General features: G+C 38.1%; 1 protein-coding gene across 2 annotated transcripts; it reads left to right on the top strand.

The window, feature by feature from the left end:
• The first annotated feature begins 1,246 nt into the window (after window positions 1-1,246).
• HCFC2 (host cell factor C2) lies at window positions 1,247-20,744 on the top strand. Of its 2 annotated transcripts, XM_062589383.1 has the most exons (16): window positions 1,247-1,413; window positions 3,429-3,577; window positions 3,998-4,158; window positions 5,345-5,553; window positions 6,068-6,152; window positions 7,226-7,329; window positions 7,992-8,180; window positions 9,498-9,683; window positions 10,146-10,249; window positions 11,209-11,371; window positions 12,411-12,611; window positions 13,726-13,796; window positions 15,048-15,182; window positions 17,413-17,598; window positions 18,581-18,866; window positions 20,277-20,744. In XM_062589383.1, exons 1-16 carry the CDS (start codon window positions 1,248-1,250, stop codon window positions 20,300-20,302), a joined length of 2,421 nt encoding a protein of 806 aa, XP_062445367.1. In that variant the 5' UTR covers window position 1,247; the 3' UTR covers window positions 20,303-20,744. The 2 variants fall into 2 exon arrangements, with proteins under 2 accessions (XP_062445367.1, XP_062445360.1); XM_062589376.1 differs by lacking the exon at window positions 20,277-20,744 and having other exon boundaries at window positions 18,581-20,216.
• The last annotated feature ends 892 nt before the right edge of the window (window positions 20,745-21,636 follow it).

Genomic DNA, 21,636 nt, shown 5'->3' with positions numbered 1-21,636 from the left:
AGAGTCTAAACTCCTTTTCATACAGTGCAAAATTTACGAAGAGTATTTAGTCAAGCTTTGAAAAAACAAAAACTGTTGTTCTGTTTCTGTGATTTGAAAATGCGGATTTTCAACTGCTATGTCTCAAACACGCCTAGGTTGTATTATCCATGTCTTGATTTAGTATGCAAGTTGATCTTTGGCAGCACTGCTTGAAGAATAAATGCAGAAGTGCAATATATAGTTATGGGTCTCATGTAGGTGGCTACAGCTATCAACTGTTACTACTGTTACCTTTTTTTTTTTTTTTGTATTCCATTGCTTTCTTTTGTGTTCCTTTCTTTCTTTTTTTGGCTCGTGTTCCCTGAAACCCACCCCTGGCTTGGTCAGTACACATTCCATTTGTATGTGCATCCTGAACAGCTCCAAGTCGCGTACAGCTCTACGTGCCTGCAACGTACTGATGGGCCGTATTTTCACCAGGCAAGAACCTCTGCATTATTGGCAACCCTGCAGCACCCTCTCTGGATTTCCCTCTAGCTCAGGTGTTTACATTACACGCTCGCATGAGGCAGGGAAGAAAAAAAGGGAAAAGAAAGAAAAACAAAGCAACCTCGGTCCTGCAGATTGAGATCTTTGGCTTTGCTCAGATCATCTGTTGTTAACTGTAAAACTGAAACCAAACACCTCAGCTTCTAATCTCACTCTTCAGTGTTTAAGCAACAACTCATTTCTTTCCCAGCTCTATCAGTCAGCGTGCCTGCCTATAACGGGTCAGTTAAAAAAAAAAAAAAAAAAAAAAATCGGAGAAGGATTTGAATGCACAACAGCCAGCGCTTGAGGCCCTGGGTGCCCTAAAATGAACACCATCTGAGCAACAAACGCGGCGACCGGAGCATCCGGAGCACCCAAGGGCCCTGCGGCGGCTCTCGGCCGACCCATTCACCGGCTGGGGGTGGGGTGAGGGGGGACCGGGCGAGCACCGCCTCGCCCTCGGCCGCTGCGGGAAGCAGACCGGCGCTGCGCTCCCCATCTCTCCGCTCAATTCCCGCCCCCCCCCCAAAAAACAACGCGCCCCAACGGCGACGCGACGGCCGTTGAGCGCGAGCCGCCCCTCCGCCCCCCCACCCCCCACCGCGCGCCACCCACCCCGCCGTCACGTGACCCGCCCCCGCGGCCCCGCCCGGCCCCGGCCGCCTCCCGCCGCCTGGGCGCGCCCGCCTGGGGCCTGTCCCGTCCGCGCGGTGCATTGTGGGAGCGGCGCTAAGATGGCCGCGGCCGCCGCTGGCCTGAGCTGGAGGCGGGTGTCCTCGTTTACGGGGCCGGTGCCGCGCTCCCGGCACGGGCACCGCGCGGTCGCCATCCGCGAGCTGGTCATCATCTTCGGGGGCGGCAACGAGGGCATCGCCGACGAGCTGCACGTCTACAACACGGGTGCGGGGGGGGCGGGGCCGCGGGGCGCTGCCCGCCGCGGGCGGAGGAGGGGCGGCGGCGGCGCAGCAGCAGCGGGGCCGCGGGCGCCGCCGGGGGAGGGCCGCAGGTCCCGGGCAGACCCCCCGCAGGTCTGCTCCGGGCTCGCCGCGGCCTCCCCGGCGGCGGGAGCTCGGCTGCGGCGTCAGCGGGCGGGCGGGCCCTGGCTTAAAATCCTGCCTGGAGCCGAAATGGCGAGGGAGGGATCCTCCGGGGTTGTGCTGGGCGATGCTGATGGGGCGATTCTGCTTTCCGGGAAAAGCAGCTTGGAAAATGTCTCTGCGCGCTTCCCATCGGTGCTGTTTTGCCTCGTATTGGGGCGTGTGGCTCTCCACTGGGCAGGCCTCGGTAGAAAGGCTGGAGGCTCTGGGTTTAGCGCCTCCCGCCCCCCAACACTCTACCCCCCTGAGTGCTAAATCCCCACCACCACCACCCCTCTGGCGGCGGCTCACAGAGTTGAACGTGCTGGAAAATAAATCTTGGTTAGAAAAGTGAATATGTTGGCATTGGGAGCCTTTCCAGACGGGAAACTGCCGGAGGCCAGTTTTATTCGTGAAAGATTAGATGCCTGAATAGTTACTGCCACAGGGTGCTGTACAAGGCTGGAGAACTCTTGCATAATTTCAGTGCTTGGCCTTGGATGGGAGAGCTAGGTGCTTCTTGGTTTTTCGTTACTGGCTGACTGCAGAATATAGCAAAACCATAATGGTAGAGCAGGCTGACTATCCTTTTAATTTATCGGCTCTTTAGAAGTACTCAGTGTTTTGGGGTATTCAAAAACACTCCACGAAAAAATAGGTGATGAAATTTTTGTCGGGTATTTCTCAGACAAAATTTGGGAGTAAGAAAATGTTTTGGAGGTAGTTCATTCAAAGGAAAGTATCTTCTGTTCTGTTGGAGATTTTAATAGCAAACACATTTTTCTATGGTAGCTTTTCCAAAAATGCATTTCCAAAAAATGTCTCAAGTTCACTGCTGTGAAAGATAATCTAAAGAAAGCTCTTAGTACAAATATACTGTCTCTTTTAGAACAGATGTTCTGACAGGTGCTTTCTGAGTGAGTCTTACACAGTCAGGTTTTGATTTTTTTTTTCCTCCTTTCCACTGAAGGTGTTTGCCCCTTTGCAACAGTGGCAGAAACGACCATAGCTCAGTTGTAGAAGTTCAGCCTGGTGCTTTGGCTCCAGCTAACCTTTGTTTCTGAAGGCTGAGATGCAAGGTTGTTACCTGGGGTGCCTGAGTTTGGGCACCTGTTACTCCTGCAATGAGCATGGTGTTTTTTGAGGATAATGGCATACAGTGGGGACATCTTAATCCCCTGCAGGAAGGTTCATGGGACATGTCCAGTTTATTGCTTTTCTTCCCCCTACTCATGAAAATAGCTTAGGAAAAAGGTGACTATCTACTTTAACTCTTTAGTTCCAGAACAGTTTAAATTAGAATATGCTGGTGCTAAATGAGGCTGTCTCTGTTGTTGTTTCCTGCCTCTGTGCCTCTTCTCTTCTGTGTGCCAGCACAGAGCTCTGTAGATGTTAGCATTGGTCCCAGAATAGTGTAATTAGTTTTTCAATAGGGCTGTTAAGTCCAGGCATGCTGCCATGCTGCTGAAGCTGTAATAATTCTGTTTCTAGAGCTAGCTCTTTCTGAGTTAGCATGGCTGTGTCTTTTATGTGGAACTGCACTTACACTCCTCATTAGCCTCTCTTTTTTGCCAATTTTATTAAATTGATGTGTGGCCCTTAGTAAATGGCTTAGTCATAGTGCTCTCATGTGCTCATTTCATGTATTAGCATTAGTTTGATAGAGGTATTTTAAAAATATTTTTTTCTTCAATTAACTGACTTCTTTAAAAACTCGTTAAATAGCCCATTCACAGTCATATGCAGGGAAAAGGTAATTCTTCAGGAAGCAGAGAAGTTTAAAATGCATTTTATTTCTCAGTGTTTGACACTTTTTTTTTTCCTCTGTTTTCTTTCTAGCTACAAATCAGTGGTTTCTTCCTGCAGTAAGGGGAGATATTCCTCCAGGCTGTGCAGCCCATGGATTTGTTTGTGATGGTACCAGAATACTAGTTTTTGGAGGAATGGTTGAATATGGAAGATACAGTAATGATTTATATGAATTGCAGGTAGGAAATGTATGAAGACATTTCTATTTCAAGGACTATTTTATTTATGTATTTTTGAACAAACGCATTTTAAATTATGAGCTGCAGTAGAAAGTTAGATGAGATTTGCTCTGTTTAAGGGAAAATAAACTGCAAATAGATATTGAAGGTGGAGAAAAGTTAAACATTTTTTTAAAAGAGACTTCTAGCAACAGCAGCAAAGAGAGTCTAAATGAATTGTGAAATATTTGAAGTATTTCATGACATTTAGCACTTACATATTGCTGTTAATGTACGCCTTAAGAAAAGGATGGCATTCCCTTAAAAATCATTCAAAAATAAATGGTCATTGATGTAACCTGGGAATTCAGATAACATTAGTTTATTGACTGAACAAATGTAATTGAAGATATTTCTGAATGTATTTTTTTTGTCTTTAAGGCAAGTCGATGGCTCTGGAAAAAAGTAAAACCTCAAGCGCCTTCTACTGGATCACTCCCCTGTCCTCGACTTGGCCACAGCTTTTCTTTGTATGGTAACAAGTGCTATTTATTTGGTGGCCTAGCAAATGAAAGTGAGGATTCAAATAATAACGTTCCCAGGTATGCTGATCTGGCCTGAATTAAATATCCTTAAATGATTAGATAAGACAGCTTCTAAGAAATGGAGTATTCCTCTGTACTGTGAAGAGTACACAGGGAGGTTGTTCTGTGTACTCGGTACTGACATCCCAATTCTTTGGGGGTTTAGGAGCACTGCATGCTAAGAAGCTGTAACATTTCTTCTGCTAGTCTCACTAACTGAAAGCTGTGACACTTGCAGGGAAATCTGAACAAACTGTGGTGTATTCCTATAACATTTTTGGTAGTCTTTTTAGAATGGTTATCTGTTAGAATTCCTTAAGCAATCACTGTCTCGGAGTCATCAGTGAATTTACAGTACAAGTTCAATTTCCTCCACAAGGCTGTGGAAAGCAGTTACAAATCCATCTGGAAGCTCTTTAAAGTAACAGTTGAAGTCAGCTTTTCTTATCAGCAAATACTACTATGCCAAAGTTGAAGTTTTTATTTCCACATTCACCTGCAGTTGAGGACACCAAGGAAGCTACGGGCAGGCAATTTGAATCTCATTAGACAAAAGTTTTCTGGTGTGAATACCAGGATTCAAAGACAATTATCTAAAAATAACTTGCCGATAGATTCAGCAAGCAATGACTTAACTGTCTGTTGGCCAACCTGAAGACTTCAGGAAAGAAGCAACTTTCCTCCCCCCATCCTTTGTCTTACAGTTACAGAAGTTCATGTCTTTAATGCTCATATCATAGTGCATTTCTTACAACTTTGCATTTTTTTCTGAGTTTGTATGTAGCAAACTTTGCTAAGTGTTGTTAGTAATTTTGAATGTTTCTCTCATGGAATACAACTATCTCATATCATATGAAAGCATACTTTCTTAGAAGTAACAAGTTGTAAATTATTATTTTTTTTAATCTGCCTAGTTGTGGTCCTCTCTACTTCTAACTACCACAGTACTCTTAAAAGATATGCTAGATTGAGTCATGGTCTTTCTTTTGTTTCCTTTTTCTTTTAAATAGTAAGTTGGATTTGCTTGTATTTTGGAGTTTGAGGGTGATGGTGTTGTCTAGAATGCCATCAGATGTTTTGGCAGGACAGTAAAATACAACACTCGTGATAGAATTCTGTAATATTTGGAAGTGTTGGAGGTCTAAAGGTTGCTCATAATCTTGTTTATAAGTGCATTTTTCATATTTTCTCAACAATACCCTAGATATTTAAATGATTTCTATGAACTGGAGCTACAACATGGTTCTGGAGTTGTTGGCTGGAGTATTCCTGTGACGAAAGGGATCTTACCATCTCCCCGAGAATCTCACACAGCCATCATATACTGCAGAAAAGATTTGGGAAGTCCAAAGATGTATATATTTGGAGGAATGTGTGGCTGTAGGCTTAATGATCTTTGGGAGCTTGACATAGGTGAGTTTATTTGCTGTTATAAGTCAGTGCAGGGGCCTAACCTCTGTGAAGAAAAACTAAAGTATATGAAGATTAATGATGTGATGTAGCACACATTTTGTTGAGACCTGCACTGTAGGGTTAACACTTCTGTAATTTTTAGAATGAGGTAGGTGCTGTACTGTTTGCATATATTATCCTCACTGATATTGGTTATGCTGCAAGATGTCTGTTTCCTTAGTGCTTTACAAACTGTCACTGTGATAATTAAGTTTAATAACTATAACAAAAGTCATCTTAATGTATGTTTCTGATAAACAGCTAAACAGGTAGTTCGTTAGTATTTTCTGTGAATTTTAAAAGAAGCCTTAAATGCTTTTTAGTGGTTTTTTTTTTTTTCCAAGCAGCCACTTTAAAAAGGTGGAATCTTCTCTTGCTGAGTATAGTTAGAGATATGTTTTCTCCTACAATCCATGAATTGAAATACGCAGTAATAACTTGTTTGAGGATTTTCTATTCTTTTTTTTTCTTTTAGAAACCATGACCTGGTCAAGACCAGAAACTAAGGGGACAGTACCACTTCCTCGAAGTCTCCATACAGCCAATGTAATAGGAAACAAGTATGTCTGTTGTTAAAAGCTCAACTATAGAAAGGTACACCTAGTAGGAGAATGATGGTGCTTACCCACTACTGCTCAGTATAAACCAGCAGCCCTGTAGGTTACCTTTCTACTTCTATTATCCTACCTCAGTGGAAATTAAAAAGTGCCACTGTTATGTAAGGTTAGCAAACTATTAGTGTTCCTAGCTAGCAGGATCTACCCAACACCCAAGCAGTTTTCCAGGATTCTTAAGGCACCTTTGTGAGTTCTCGGTTATTTTCAGCTGCACCTAAGCTGGTTCTGTCAGGAGCCAGCTTGAGTGACACTGTGACACAGTGAACTAGCTCTGCAAAGAAACTACCCAAAGATTAGAGCTAGCTCCAGGAAAACCCATTCCATGCTTTTGTGGACAAGTTTTGGTCTGTATTCTGTCCCTTGTTACTTTGTTTCTTGACAGTATGACTTATTTTGAGAGAGAGTTTTGACAAAATGGACTTTAGATACAGATTTCAACCTACTTTATATCAGTTTGCAAGTTGAGGTGAGGAGGAAGAAGCAAGGAGGGAAAGAAGTGAGAAAGATATCTTCTGACATGAGAACTTTATTATTTATATAAAATTTTATTATAGTCTGTACCATGACTTTAAATTTTGATATCTGAATTCAAGTCTGATATTTTGACTTAGATATCTGCCTTCTAATTTTAGAATGGTTTAATGAGAGGTCTACAGTAAAGTGTTGTGAAAAGTTCATGTAAACATGTAATTTTGGAGAGTATTAAGTTTGTTCTGTAAACAAAATACAGTATTAACCTCTGTTTCCAGGAGTTATGTTTAATAATAATAAAAGTTTTAAAACTTAAAATTCACTTAAAGTCTTCAAAAGCTAGATGTATGCAGCAACATTTTATGAAGAGTGTAGGTATCAATAAATTCAGAACTGTAACCAGAACTATAAAACTCTTGGAAATCTTTTGTTTTGTCCTAGTTTGAAAGAGCACATGCAGCAGGCCTGGAAATGTTAATTAGCTGGAAATGTTAATTAGCTTTTCTCTTTTTTTTTTTCTTCTTCCCTCTTTTCCTGTATTTCAGAATGTATGTTTTTGGTGGATGGGTTCCACAGTCAGCAGGAAGTGAAATTTCTGCTCATGATGGTGAATGGAAATGTACCGGTTCATTTTCTTATCTAAATTTGGGTTAGTGCTTCTGCCTTTCTGGGAGTGGGTATTTTTAATTAATACTTTCTTAACACAATGAAGTATTTTGAGAACCCCGAGTAAAGTTTTAAGATGCAGAGTTGTAAACTGTCTTGACTAAAGACCTCAGTTTTTGCATCTTTCTTAGGATGTGATTTTTACTGTCAATTTACCTGCTTGAATACTTACTGGAGAAATTGAGGACACTTCCCCCCCCCCCCCCGAACGTTCAGCTAATTTGTCAATGTAAATTTTTGTTCATGCAACTTTAATATTAGGTAATGTAAATACTCCTGCTTCATGTAGAATATAGCATGCAAGACAGTATCTGAAATCAATGTGTTTCTAAACTGTGACAGAATTGTCCCTGAATCTTCAACTTCTGATCTCATGTTTGTCTGAGAGAGATATCTAGTTATCAGAAAATTGATCTTGTTTAAATTGATCATGTACTGCAAATTATTTGGAATATTGGTTCAGGTGACTTTCTCTTTGGTGTAATTTTAAAAGCCAGCAGATGCTGAAAATTTAAATGCAGTCATCTATAAAAACGACAGAGGTGATGTATTTTCATTTATTCTACGTGGTTAAGTGTACTAACATATGTATATCTTGTTTCAGTAAACATCTAGAAACTGAATTTTTCAAGTTTCATTTACTAGATACCACAGAATGGATAGGTCTGATTTCGGATTGCCAGGAAGACAAAAGTAACTTGTTACCAGGGCCAAGAGCAGGACACTGTGCTGTAGCTGTGGGTACTCGTCTGTATATCTGGAGTGGTAGAGATGGTTACAGAAAAGCTTGGAACAATCAAGTTTGCTGCAAAGATCTTTGGTACCTTGATACTGGTGAGTCAGAAATAAATAAATAGACCTGTACTGTGTTCCATTCCATATTTTATTAGCATATGGAAAGCTGGCATCGTGTTCAGAAGCTCTAAAGCTGTAGCAAGCTTAAAGATGCTTTAAATTCTAAAGCTTATTCTAATGAAGCGCCCTTCTTCTGTTGATTGTTGAAGACTACAGCTATAATTTAAACTGGAAAAAACAGGAAGGCTTATTTAGAGCCTCTGAAAGAGAACTTTGGCTAAATTCTGTATCACATGCTAGAGCTGGTAGATACAGGGTGTACTAAAGAGTATGTTACCTAAACTCAAGATTCCTGGCCTCTTCGGAGTGATCTTTGCTGCTTCTACTTACCCTTGCTTACCAAACATCTCTTCCTCTTGGGATCATTGCTGCTGCTGCTTCCTCGTTTCCTGGACTGCACAATGATACTCTTTGAGTATGGACTGGTCCCTGAGAAGGGACAAAATTGTTGCTGGGTTTGGAGGGAATTCTGGAGCACTAATCAATCGTTAGTAGCTGGCATGATGATTGTTCATTTGTTAGGAGGGCTCTGAGATGGTATTAAGAGAGAGGGAACTAGAATAGTGCTGCTGAGCGGGAGTTGTTCCTTGTCCTAGAAGAGGGATTAGAACGATTACCAGAAGCTTTGGACAGTTTAGAGCAATAGAAATCACATTTTGGGGTTTACTTTTTTGTTTGTTGTTTGTTTGTTTGTTTGTTTTGTTCCTTCCTTATCAGGAAGATTTCTCTCAGATGAGAGGAGTAGCTGGGATGGGATATGTCTGAGAATGCAGCCTGGTCAGGCATCAGGGCAAGAAAAGGGGCCAGGGCCTTAGCACCGTATCATGCCAGACCTGCAGCCTCTGCAGAGGGAGTTCAAGGGAAAGTTCACTCTGGCTACAGAGAGCAGGCAGAAAGGAAGCCCAGTCTTCTGTGAATTCTTTCTAGGAATACATAACGCTTTGGGAGCCAAAGAACTGTGTGCACCCGTTCTTAGAAAGGGAGAGGATCTCCTGTCTCCATAATCCTTAAGATGATGTGTATAGAACCCAAAGACTTACAGGCAACAGAAGAGCCGTTAAGGTTAAGAAAAGACACCAAAATTTTAGCAATTTTAAACACTCTAGAATGGCAATTCATCATTCTCTGACTTGATTTGTAAACTCTGACAACTATTTCTTCTTGTAGCTGGTATGTACTGTACATAGATGAAAAAGGAGCTATTGATTTGTTTGCATTATGCAGTTATTCCTTAAAGTGATAAAGGAGGGCAATTTCAAGGCAATTTCAAATGTATCTGTTTTTTGGTTTCTGTAGAGAAACCTCCAGCACCATCACAGGTACAGCTGATTAGAGCTACAACCAACTCTTTTCAAGTGAAATGGGATGAAGTACCTACAGTTGAAGGGTACCTACTTCAACTACATTCTGACTCACCAGTGCCGTCAGTGGCTGGAACACCTGGTACTGGGGTTCCTGAGACATCACTACTCAGTTCACAAGGTACTGGTCAGATCACACCACGCTAATGTTGTCCAAAGGTGGAACAGCGATTTACATAAGCACTTAGCAGGAATTTAACAAATGAACAAAAAATAATTATTATTTTGAGATGCTGAATCTTTAGTTATTCACAAAACTTGTAATAGTTCTGTATGTTATGTATGAAAATTTCTGTAATTATTGAAGAATTTTAACCTATCTCTGTGAATTACGACCATAAGCAGTTTGAATGGATATATTTACATGTATGTATTTGTACAATGCTGGGTGTGGTTTGAGAAAGGAGACCACAGCGAAAAGATTTTAACTGACTATTTGGCCTTACAATTTCATTTCAGTCTTGCAACCAAATCTTTTTTTGTGCAACTTTGAGTCTTGCTCTTGCTTACTGGAAGAGATTCCACGTGACATAATATTAAGCTTTGTGTAACTGATGGGAATTTGCTTTTGTTTATCTGAAAGGTGGCTCTTCTGTACATCAAAGTCCACAATCATTGACTAGCGTCCCTTATCCAGAAATGAAGGTGGATCATCCCAGCCAAACAAATAATGTCATTCCTAACAATGTAAGTGTAAACTAAATAAAAAAGCCCAAGTGACATAGTAGCATGGGAAGCAAGAGAACTGCCAAAACAGTTGTTCATTTCCAACAGTTCCTGCATACTACTTAAGCCTTAAAGAAGAAAAAAATCTGCTAAAGTGGTTAGTTTTCTGACATCCTTCTCACTTCTGTGATTGACAGACAGTCTTTAAAGACCTCTACATGGTAATGCATGGAGGAAAGTGCAAGAGTACTGGCTTCCAGAATGCTAATTGGGAGCCTGGTACCAGTAGAAATATTTTCCATTATCAAAATGTTGCAGAAATTAATGTGGCAGGCAAAAGACCTAAGTCTTTTTTCTTAAGGTTTTGTTGATATTTTACTTTATGCTGTAGAAAGAACCTAATACAAACATATTATCTGTTCTGATTATGCAGTTGTATGCATGCTACTATTTTGCCAGTTTAAAACGAAGAGAGGAAAAACTGGATAGAGGATTTTAAGAAATTCAGACTTTTCCTTAATTATGTTAGGCCTCAGATCAGTACTGGATGTACTGAATACCTTGAATAATGTATTCTTGTGGAAAATGCACATAGATGCACTGTGAATTTTGCTAACGGTAGAAATATCTTAGTTATGTACTGGTAAAGCGTTTGTTATTGTGATTTCCCTCCTTTCCCCTCCAGGAATCTAAATGTATGCATCAATGAACTTTCATCTAATAGTGTAAAAGTGTGAGCCCACCCTCAGATAAAATTTAGAATGGGACAGAGACACTTTCAAGCCAACTTACAGATTATAAGTCTTCTTTTAATGCCTAAAATAAGGTGTATTAAGAAGTTGGTTGTTTAATTTAAAATGCCAGGGGGATTGGTTGGAGGATTTATTTGTTGTTTTTGAGCAAGCATTTTTGTGCCATGTTTGCAACTAAAATTTCTAGTCTTTGCAGTTAACAAAAACAATACATTTGTTAATGTTTAGGTCCAAGTTTCCCTTTCATCCAACTCATTATTAAAAATGGAAGGAAAAGAAAAAGTTGCAGCACCTGAAAGCAAGATTACACAAGAAACTATGAAAAGCCATGCAGATGCTACAGGATTCAAAGAATCAAATGCCCCTTCTCTTCTGCCTGTTTGTACTTCAAGTAAGATATTTACAGAATAAAAAATAAAAAATGAGAGTTAAAATTTCGTGACATAGAATGAGATTATATCTATTTTGCCATTTAAAGTTATTTTAGCTGCCTTTTAAAAAATAACCCTTGTGCTAGTTATTACTGTACATATGCTTTAGAATTTTGAGGAAGTAAGGAGAAGTGAGATCGTAAGTTGTTTGAAATGTTGCAAGTAACGTGAAATTCTCAGTATATTCAATATTATGATGGCAAATGTGTCTGTGTCTAAGCATAAATAGCCCTATTAACATCAAAGACCAGATTGACAGGACCAGATTCATCTCACTCAGATGAGGCATTTAGCTTAAGATCACAGCAACTTCAAGCTCTCTTTGACAGTACTTCTCTGTTAATAGTAAAGAACTATTAGCCTATATAAGATCTGATGTGACTTAGAAAGGTGCATGTTTATCTAACCACAGAGGAATACAAAATGACTACTGTCAGATTTAGACATCTTTCTGAAGTACTTTAAATTTGGTGGGTTGAATCCAGGTCCAATCACTTGACCTGTTTGTTCTTGTTGTTGTTTTTTCTCAAGCAATTTATATGTAGTTGGCATTGTCATTTTCCTTGCAGTATAAATTCAATTACAGTGTGGAAAGTTTGAATTCTAAAGTGTTGAGCAAGAGACAGACTTCCACAGTTAATGATCTTGAATGATATAAAATTGATATTTTAAGTCTGCTTGATTTGTGTGGATACTTATTCTCACATTAGGATTCTTTTTCTGAATTAAACCATTCTTAACCAAATAGATACAGAATAACAAGGTTGAAACACATGAAATTACTGTTTTAGTAGAACTAATATGTATGTAAATGTTTCTAAGTATATAGACAGACTATTGTTAAAACTAAATATCCAAGGAAAGTATTAGGAGTGACTGTAATCAGCTTTAATGTAAAACTGGGTTAAACTCCGCTTTTGTGTCAAACTAAAGCCATTAGATTGAGATTTGTTAGGGATCATCAATATTGAATTTTGGTTAATATTTTCTTTGTTTAAGGTCCTCAGACTTCAGCAAATGTAGGTGAATTACATGACTTGGACAAACGAACTGTAAATCCTGATGCTTCTGTATCCAGTACTGTCTCCAGCACACAAACTATGGTAACCCAGCAGGCTGTTAAAACTGAATCATCAAGTACAAATGGGGCAGTTGTTAAAGATGAAACTTCACTAACAACATTCAATTCAAAATCTGAAGGTTTGAAATGTGTTTCACATACTGTATTTTGAGCCATATATATCTAAGGCCATCAGAGTTCCTCTAGTGTGGTGGGATTCTTATCTTGACTAGTACCTGGGATTGAGATAGGGCTCTGGGCATTGATAACTTTGGGCAGCCTAAGTGATCTCTGCCATGATTTACATATCTTTTTTTAAATGAGGATATTCCTTTTTATATTTTTGTAAACTCCTTTGACTTTTGTAAGTGAAAAGTCTTTATTTATGCAGAAGTCCATCTTTTAAGTAGGAGGGGTAGCCACTTCTGGTGCCTGTAGCACATTTGCTTTCCTTCAGTGATTTTTGTCCAGTTTACATGGTGACGTCCTCACAGTTTGCTTGAGAAATCAATAAACAGTGATACAGAAACTTAATATATTGATAACTTTTTGTATATTTTTTTCTTGAAAAACAAGCTGTGCTTTCTATTGTCCTGTGTAACCAAAGAACTATATTTTCATATTGACCTTATGTTAGTCAATATAAGTAACTATACTTATGTTAGTAGTATTTTTACCAAAGAGTATTATATTTGAAAGTAAAACCCAGAAACACAAGAATAGAATACTAATATTTCCTTGCTTTGTTCATGCACTTTATCTTTTTAAGGTTCAATTTTAAATGTAAATAAACAGTCTTTTCACATTTGTTAACATTATGTACAAAAATGAATTGCTCTTCTTCAAAATTCATTCTGAATTAATGTCAGAAGCAAAGTTTTCATGCTTAGATTGTTCATACAGTGTCATCAGTGTTGCCTAAATTGAATGTTTAGTTTCTGTTCACAAATATTCCATATTGATTCCATAATTCCTATTTCTGTCAATTGTTAGGATTTTCTCAGTCCTGTCTTGTCTGCTCTTTATCTACAGTTGCCTGCAATACCATGCTCTTAAAATTTTTCTGTGAATATGAAGCAAACCAAAATTCATTGATCATGTTATGAATAAAAGTGCGTGCAAAAGAAGTCTGAAACATACTTTTGCAACAGATTATTGTAAATGGCTATCTGTGACAACTTTCATACTCTGTGGACTTAGTTTGCAATTTTTCACATCAATTAATCTTTAATCTTTTTAAATTTTTCTTTCCAGCTGCTGAGACTGCTTTTATCACTCCTTCAACAAGGGTTAATGCTGGACAGACGAATGATACACACTCTTCTGTAAGTCTGCAGAAGTATAATCAAATTGATGTATTTATTGTTCTACAGTTGATTAGTTCTAAAGGTTCTTCTATTTTCCTTTGATTGTATCTCTTTGAAAGAAAAGGTGTATTTAGGGCTTGGAATGAATAATACAGGGGTGAACATTTTCTGTTGTAGAACTGATTGCATTGTGTGGGTTTGATTTGTGTCTAAGTAGCAGTTGTGTAGTTGGGAGAAGATATATAAGTATGTGTTTCTGCTGTTGAATCATCAGTTTATCAACTGGCACAGTAGAATGGTCTCTGCTGCATGATGTGCAAATGTAAAAATGTTTTTCTGTCTGCATAACTAAATTTAATATGAAGTATGTATTGGATCAGATGTAGTGTTAGCTGCTGATCTGTAGGTTTGAAACATAACTGAACTGACATCTTGATGTTTTTCCCTAGAGGAGATGGGGACTGGCTATGCAAGCTGTAAATACTGCCTGAAAAAGTAAATGCCTACTATTTCACCTGCTTACTACTTAACACACAAAACCAAGGTGCCACTGTTGCCACCAAAAGAGAGGAGCTAAGGATGGGAAGAAGCAGCTGCTACTGAAGGATTGGGGTGCTTTTGGCAATAGCAGCTGCCACTCCCAGCCCCTCTTCCATGCTAGCAGGAACAGCGTCCGTGTGTGCTGGGCAGCATTGACCATCCAAGGACCTTCCTTGGTACTTGGAGATGGGCAAGAGAGAAAGGCAGTTTGTCTTTCTGGGACAGTCAGGAACAGTTCCCATGACCCCCTCCACCATTGCCCCACACTGCGGCAGAGGCCCTGTTCTCAGCTGTGAGCAAGTTTAGCAGCTGCTTTTCTAAGAGAATGTTTGGGGCAGAGGGATTGCAAAATCCCAGATAGAGCTACTGAGGTTGGACCATGCTGCAAAATTCCTTTTGACCTCTGAGATGAGTTAACTCACAACTATGTGCTGCTACAGACACCTAGTTCTAGACCCTCCCTGTTTAAACTAGACCGTCAGAGATGTCATGCCAACTACAGCTGTTCTGTTTTTTCTGTAAATGATGGACTGTGTCTAAATGGATGTTTAAGAACCAGCTGGTTTTGAACAGTATTTTAATAACCAATGTCTATTCTTTTGAAGTATAACAAAGTAACTTACTGGTGTGAAAGGGATTCTCTTACATATACTTGAGTCTTGAAATGTAACTTTCTTATATTACATTGAAGTATGGATACTATACATAACATTTTGCTTAAAATACTAGAAAACTCCAGTAAGACAGATGGCAACGGGGAGAACAAGGGAACGACAGTGGTATGATGTTGGAATTTTTAAAAACAACACTGCTGTGGTGAGCCAGTTCTACTTGCTGCCAGAGGAAACACTGATCTCTAACAAGGTAGCTGATAATTTTTGCAAATATCTATTGTGTAATCTGTTGCCCATATGCTTGACAACAAAATGTGGGATTTTCTGATACTGTAGCAGAAACTGGTCCTTATAGGAGTTTTGTACTTTGTGACCGCGTAGTTTCTGATAAATTTTACTCACTTTGTTGTTGTTTCCTAAACCAGATGCATTTTCTTCTATCATTTTTCTATGATTACATGGAGGGTCTTACGGTGCTATTACTAATTCTTTCCATGGTTTTATCTGTAGCCTTAGAAAAGATTTTTAAACTCTCAAACAAATAAACTCTTTAAAAAATATGAAACTCTTTAGTATATTGTTTAAGTACCACACTAGAATGTATTAATCATTTGTGAGTAAAGATTTGTAAATAGAAACTTCAAAGCATAATCAATGAATAAGACATAAGCTAGAATGTTTAAAAAGCCTAAACATAGAATGGTGGTGGTTTTTTTTTTTTTTTTTTTTTTTGTTAGCTCACTCTCATTTAATGCTATTGCACATAAAAGTTTACATATGAAAATGCTATACACAAACTTGAAAAATATCTGCAGTTTTGATGGCAAAATTGTGTATTAATGATTTCCTAGTGAACTAGACTCACAGAATCAGAGAGTGGTTGAGGTTGAAAGAGACCTCTGGAGATGATCTAGTCCAACTCCCCTGCTTCAGCAGGGTCACCTAGAGCATGTTGCCTGGAACCCTGTCCCAGTAGCTTCTGAGCATCTCCAAGGATGGAGACTCCACAAGCTCTCTGGGCAACCTGTTCCAGTGCTCTGTCACCCTCATAGTAAGGAAGTTTTTCCCTCATGTTTAGATGGAACTTCCTGTGTTTCAGTTGTACCTGTTGCTTCTCATCCTGTGTTGGGCACCACTGAAAAGAGTTTGGCCCCATCCTCTTCACATCCTCACAAAGAAACATAGCTGATGAGTATATCTCACATAAATGGGCAGAAATACCTACAGCCAGGAGGCTGCTTCAGTTAAATAGGTGCTTGAGCTCATTTCAGAACTAAAATCCTATGTGTCAAGTATGTGTAAGTGACCACTGACACTTGTATGTAACCTAGCCTTCATCAAATGGTTTCCTTCTGCTAGAAGTGATCTCTGCCTTACTTCTAGAGCTTTACCTTTTAGTAACAGCTTTTTAAAAATATGCTTAAAGCTCTTACCTGCAGATACGGCACACTAGAGAAAATAGAACTAGTGGGTGGATCTTTGGTCTGTAAGTACGTATTAATAGGTAACCTGAGCACCCCTAAAGCCTCTCGGCCTTCTCTGTATACTTCTGTAAATACAGATTATGCTGTCCTGTTACGTACTGTGTCTATAATATATATATATATATATATATATATATGTATATATATATATACATATATATATATATATAGTATATAATTTTTTTTCTCCTTGACTTATAAGAGCCTTAGTATTTTTAATAGGAGGATGTTTGAGGAGCAAACCGATCTTACCATCGGTTAGGCAAGAGAGATGGCTTGTAGCTGATGTTAAGCGTAGATGAAGATAATCGACATCAAACCAAGAGGTTTTCTTGAGACAGTAAAAAAGAATAGAACGCTTTCAGAAAGCACTTTACTATAAATATTCCACCTCTTAAAGAGCTTAGTACATTTTGGTGTTTTATATGGATTGTGATTTCATATACATTATTCATGAGAAATATTTTCATAGAAAGTTTCAGAGGTATGTGAATACGTATGTTAAGCATGGAAATACATAAGCTATTAGAACGCGTAATGTTTCATAAACTTATTTGTTACTAGCCCACAGTGCTTTTCTTGTAAAATGCAACTCATAGCTATAGAAATAACTGTTTTTGGAAAAAAAAATAAGACAAAGGAGTATAGTAATTACATTATAAGATACACATTTGAAGAAAAAACCAAAACTTTACAGGTATTTTTTTAACATGGGAGTAAAACTAGCCAAGAGGTACAACTCAATTTCAATGCCTGAAAAATGTTTTTGATTAGAGACTTAGTCTCATAATCTTTCTTAGATCGGTTATTTTTATGTAGGCCAGCATTTCAGTCATAACCTTTCTGTAAATTCTGAATTAAATACAAAAGTATTTTAATAAACTTAATTGAAACTGAGAATTGATTTATCTCACTTTATTTCACAACTGTGTATATGTTTTAGATGAAGAGTGTTTAGAATACTTCACAATTTAATACGACTTACTTTATTTTCAGATGGAAAATGCAGATGTTCCGGACTATAGATTACTTAAGAAACAGGATCTTTTTCCAGGCACAGTGTACAGGTTCAGAGTTGCTGCAATTAATGGTTGTGGTGTTGGCCCTTTCAGTAAAATCAGTGAATTCAAGACTTGCATTCCTGGTTTTCCTGGAGCTCCTTCAACAGTCAAAATCACTAAGGTGAGAAACAGAGGTAATTCTAGTCCTGCTGTATAAAATTCTACTCACAAACTTAATCTAGGAACTCCTGGTTTTCATTGTTGGAGTTTTTTGAAAGTGAAAGTTTTCATATTAAATAGTGTCATTTAGTTGATGAATTCTGCTCAATGAAATAGTCTTTAAAAATCTTAACAATTATTTAGGTTTTAATGATTGTATTGCCAGATACACATCTTTATTAATCATCTGAGAATTTTCCCACAATTTTCTCTTATTGTACCCTTAATTTTATAGGTCTTTACACTGTTTAAAAAAAGTCCAAAAGATGCATCATTGCTTCCAAAGAGTCATAATGTTTTGACTTTTTATTTTATTTTCATATAAAACAACAAGTGAAACTATATGGCTATTAGAAGAATGAATTGGCATATTAAGATGCGTTTCTATCTCAAAGCTGCTGACTTTTAAACAGATATCTTTTTCAAACTGCTTACCCAACAAGTTCCACCTGTGACCTTTAAAATCAAGAGTTTTTATTGGAGAGCTTCTTGATTTGTTTTTGTTTGCTTTCTGTGTTGTTTTTTCTGGCTTCTGTAACTTGTTATATGTTTTAGTAATAGGTGAATTTTCTTGTTTGGGATTTCACTTTCATGCCGTACTGTATTTTTAAATAGTGAAACTTACCACCTCTAAGATGTGCTGTGTTTGTATTTATGGAAGTATAATTTTACTTTAATTATCTTGAATGGCCCAGAAAATGAATGTTCTAATTTTCCAAAATGTCCTTTGGCATCTTTGGCTCTGCATTTGTACCAGAAGGAAGCCTAAATGCTCACTTATTCTGGAATAAAGAATATCGAATGAGTTAGAATTTTCACATACTCTTCAGAGTATGTATGTGATTGGTGGGTGTGTGTGTATAAATTTATGTATAAAAAATACAGATATATCTATAGTTTAGTAACTACCTGCATAGTATCATAGTTTCTTTCTTTTTCTTCAGAGTGTAGACTGCATTCATCTTTCTTGGGAGCCTCCTGCTTCACCTTCTGGAAATATTTTAGAATATTCTGCTTATTTAGCAATCCGTTCCACACAATTACAGGAAAATCCAAATCAGCTTGTATTTATGAGAATATACTGTGGTCTTAAAACATCTTGTATAGTGACTGCTGCCCAGCTTTCAAATGCTCATGTTGATTATACTTCCCGGCCTGCTATAGTGTTCAGAATTTCTGCAAAGAATGAGAGAGGATATGGACCGGCTACACAAGTTCGATGGCTTCAAGGTAAAGTCAGTGTCAGATGCAGCATTTAAATGGAATATAGCTATGGTGGAGAAAATAGGTTTTTATGCCTCTTGAAAACCAGCACATTCCTCAGCAATGCATGTAAAGTTCTGGAAATGTCCTGTTGTTCTGTATAGAAGTTTTAGGAACATTTGGTTGGTAGATTTAGCATAGCACTAAAGGAATTTTAGTGTTTGTTCACAAGCAAAGACAAGCAAGAGTACTGAATACTGTTTATTAAATCTTACCCAGTCCCCCAAATGACAGTAGCTTAGCAGGCTTCTGATTTCCCTGGCCTTTATTTCAGCTTAAAGGTTTTCATTCTAAGAGTAAAATAATCTAGTTATGTTCATGTCTCTCTTTTTTGGTGGTGGAGGAGAAGATTTTAGAGTTTTCTTTATTCTCTAAATCTTCTTCCGTTCCATATCAAAATAATTTCTCATGAGATGATGTAAGGTATGTTTTTGTGACTAACATAGACTTTTTGAAGTCCGTGTTACAGCCAGGAGAGGTTTTGCCATCTCCTGCCTGCACTTGAATTTATACAAGATCATAATGAAGTAGGTATGGGAATGGATGGGCTGAAAATAAAGATTAGTGTTCAGCCTGGTCAGTTCCTTGGTGTGGCCTGCTGTGCTGCTGTATAAAGGCTAGTGCCAGTGCCCGCAGAAGAGAGACATAACTGATTGCTGAGAGGGGAGCTGTGACTTTTAGCAGCAGCATATAATCCCACAACATATGCTGGGTTAAAGTGGTTCTTTGCTCCCAGTTTCCACTTTATCTACTTAGTAATTTCTCATACCATCAATTAAGTAGTTTCAATTTAGGGTGCTGAAACTGGCATTTTCTTGGCTTGTTAATTCAGTGAGCCAATTAAGGATGTGATCGGACAAGATGGCTAAATCAATCTAACAGGTCGTTGCTGCCAGAAGAGGTGCTTTCACCCTCTTTCCCCTTGTCTGCGTTACGCAGTGTTCTCTGTCTTGCGTTGGCTCTGGCAGACCTCCTAAGTAAGGAAGATCAGAGGCCTAAAGCAAGTAGATTTGCGGGCTTCTCCCCTTATTCCACCCCTTCCCTTTTCTGGCTCAGTGTCAGGAACTGTCTCTGCTCAGCAAGAAGTCCTGAAGGATGGAGGAAGGTTAGGAGTGGCAGAGCATGCGCACCCCAGGGGGAAGCAATGAACTGCTGTACCTGTTTGGCTGCCATTTCTGAGCTGGAGAGCAACAGTGAAGAAGTTGTCTTCTGTAATGTTTACTATACTGAGCCTGTTTTAACCCTTTAAGTGGCAGGGGTTTTGACAATGATCCACATGTCCTGGAACTCTAAAACAGTATTTACTGTTATAAGATGTTTGAAGGTGTAGCTGAGATTAAATATGAAATGTTTAACAATGTTTCCTTCTTTTTGCAGATATGAAAACATCAAGCTCAAAGTAGAAACAACATAATAAGTTTCAAGTTTTGAATGTAATGTTTAATGTAACTCTTGTACTATTTGTAAATGCTACAAATATTTTATTTTTGCATTGTTTTTATCTTAAAAATTATATAACCTTTTTTATGTTTGAAACAACGTTACACAGCCTTGCTCAGGTATAACTACCATATAGAATTAACTATATTGAAGATGGTGGGGTGGAGGACCATACCCTATCCAGCAGCCCTTTCTGGCAGTGATAGTTAAAAATTTCCTACTTTCAAACTTGGAGGGGAAAAAATGGCAAATGCAGCAGTATTTGATGTAGAGTCCCTATGATTCTTCCAGATCTTGCACAGATAATTCATAAAGATTTGGTATATGAGCAAGTTCTGATTGGTTTCAATTTCTTACATATTCTTCATTGTGGTGTCTTGAGTACAAGGCAAAATTTTCCAGTTATTATATAGTAACTTAAAATGTATAAATATTTTAATATATACTTTTTTTGTAAAGAAATAATTTTCTACTATTTGTAACAAATATCTTAATCTTGAAAAATATCCCCTGGACATTTAAAAGGAAAAAGATAAACTTAGTCATTTCTCCTATTACAAAAAACATAAGTTCATTGTAAATGCACTACTAATATTTAGGATTATCCTTTTGTAGTTGTACAAATCTAAAACTTGTAAATACCAGTGTTTACAAGAGACCTTTAGGGTCACGTGTTAAAACTTCCATGGGGTTCATTCTCTCTCTCTCTCTCTCTTTCTCTTTCTCTCTCTCTCTCTCTCTCTTTTTTTTTTTTTTTTTAATCCATATGCTTTGCTTTTAGCATATGCTTGCTTTTTGCACTAATAATAACTTACCTCATTCCTGTGTTTGTAATCACTTATGTTGCTTTCATAATGTTTCTGTAAAATTTCAATCTGAATTTTAACCAAAGTTTAAAATACTTGGTAAGCAATTTTGCACATATTATATGGCAACTTCCAACATATTTATTCTAGTTAATCTTCTTAAGTGCTTGTTTGCTTTACCAGTATATTCTACCAATCAAGTTCAGTATCTCCCTTTTTACTATGCATCATTTTACATTAACTAGCTAGCTGATAAATTCAAAAAGCATTACTTCTAGGAATAGGTTGATCCATTCCTGTGCTAAAAGAAAAATTTGTTCACAGTAGTGAAATAAAGGTAAACATTTTTAATTCTATTTATCTATCTATATATAACCATATGTTTACCAAAGTGTAGAGGAAAATGGCTGAGTTGGACAAGGTCGCTAGATGAGTAGATAGAGGCACCTAAATAGGATTTATTTTAGCATAAAATCTAAATTACTCTACTG

This window comes from Rhea pennata, chromosome 1, assembly GCF_028389875.1.
Source record: "Rhea pennata isolate bPtePen1 chromosome 1, bPtePen1.pri, whole genome shotgun sequence".
Taxonomy (NCBI): Eukaryota; Metazoa; Chordata; class Aves; order Rheiformes; family Rheidae; genus Rhea; species Rhea pennata.
The sequence above is the reverse complement of the archived record's forward strand: the minus strand, read 5'-3'. Positions and strand labels throughout refer to the sequence as shown.

Bases quoted from the DNA above. Each gene is read 5' to 3' on its own strand.
- HCFC2 (XM_062589376.1), top strand. From the start codon at position 1,248: ATGGCCGCGGCCGCCGCTGGCCTGAGCTGGAGGCGGGTGTCCTCGTTT. The intron at 10,250-11,208 runs GTAAGTGTAAAC...GTTAATGTTTAG, and splicing joins ATAATGTCATTCCTAACAAT to GTCCAAGTTTCCCTTTCATC. The intron at 11,372-12,410 runs GTAAGATATTTA...TCTTTGTTTAAG, and splicing joins TCTGCCTGTTTGTACTTCAA to GTCCTCAGACTTCAGCAAAT.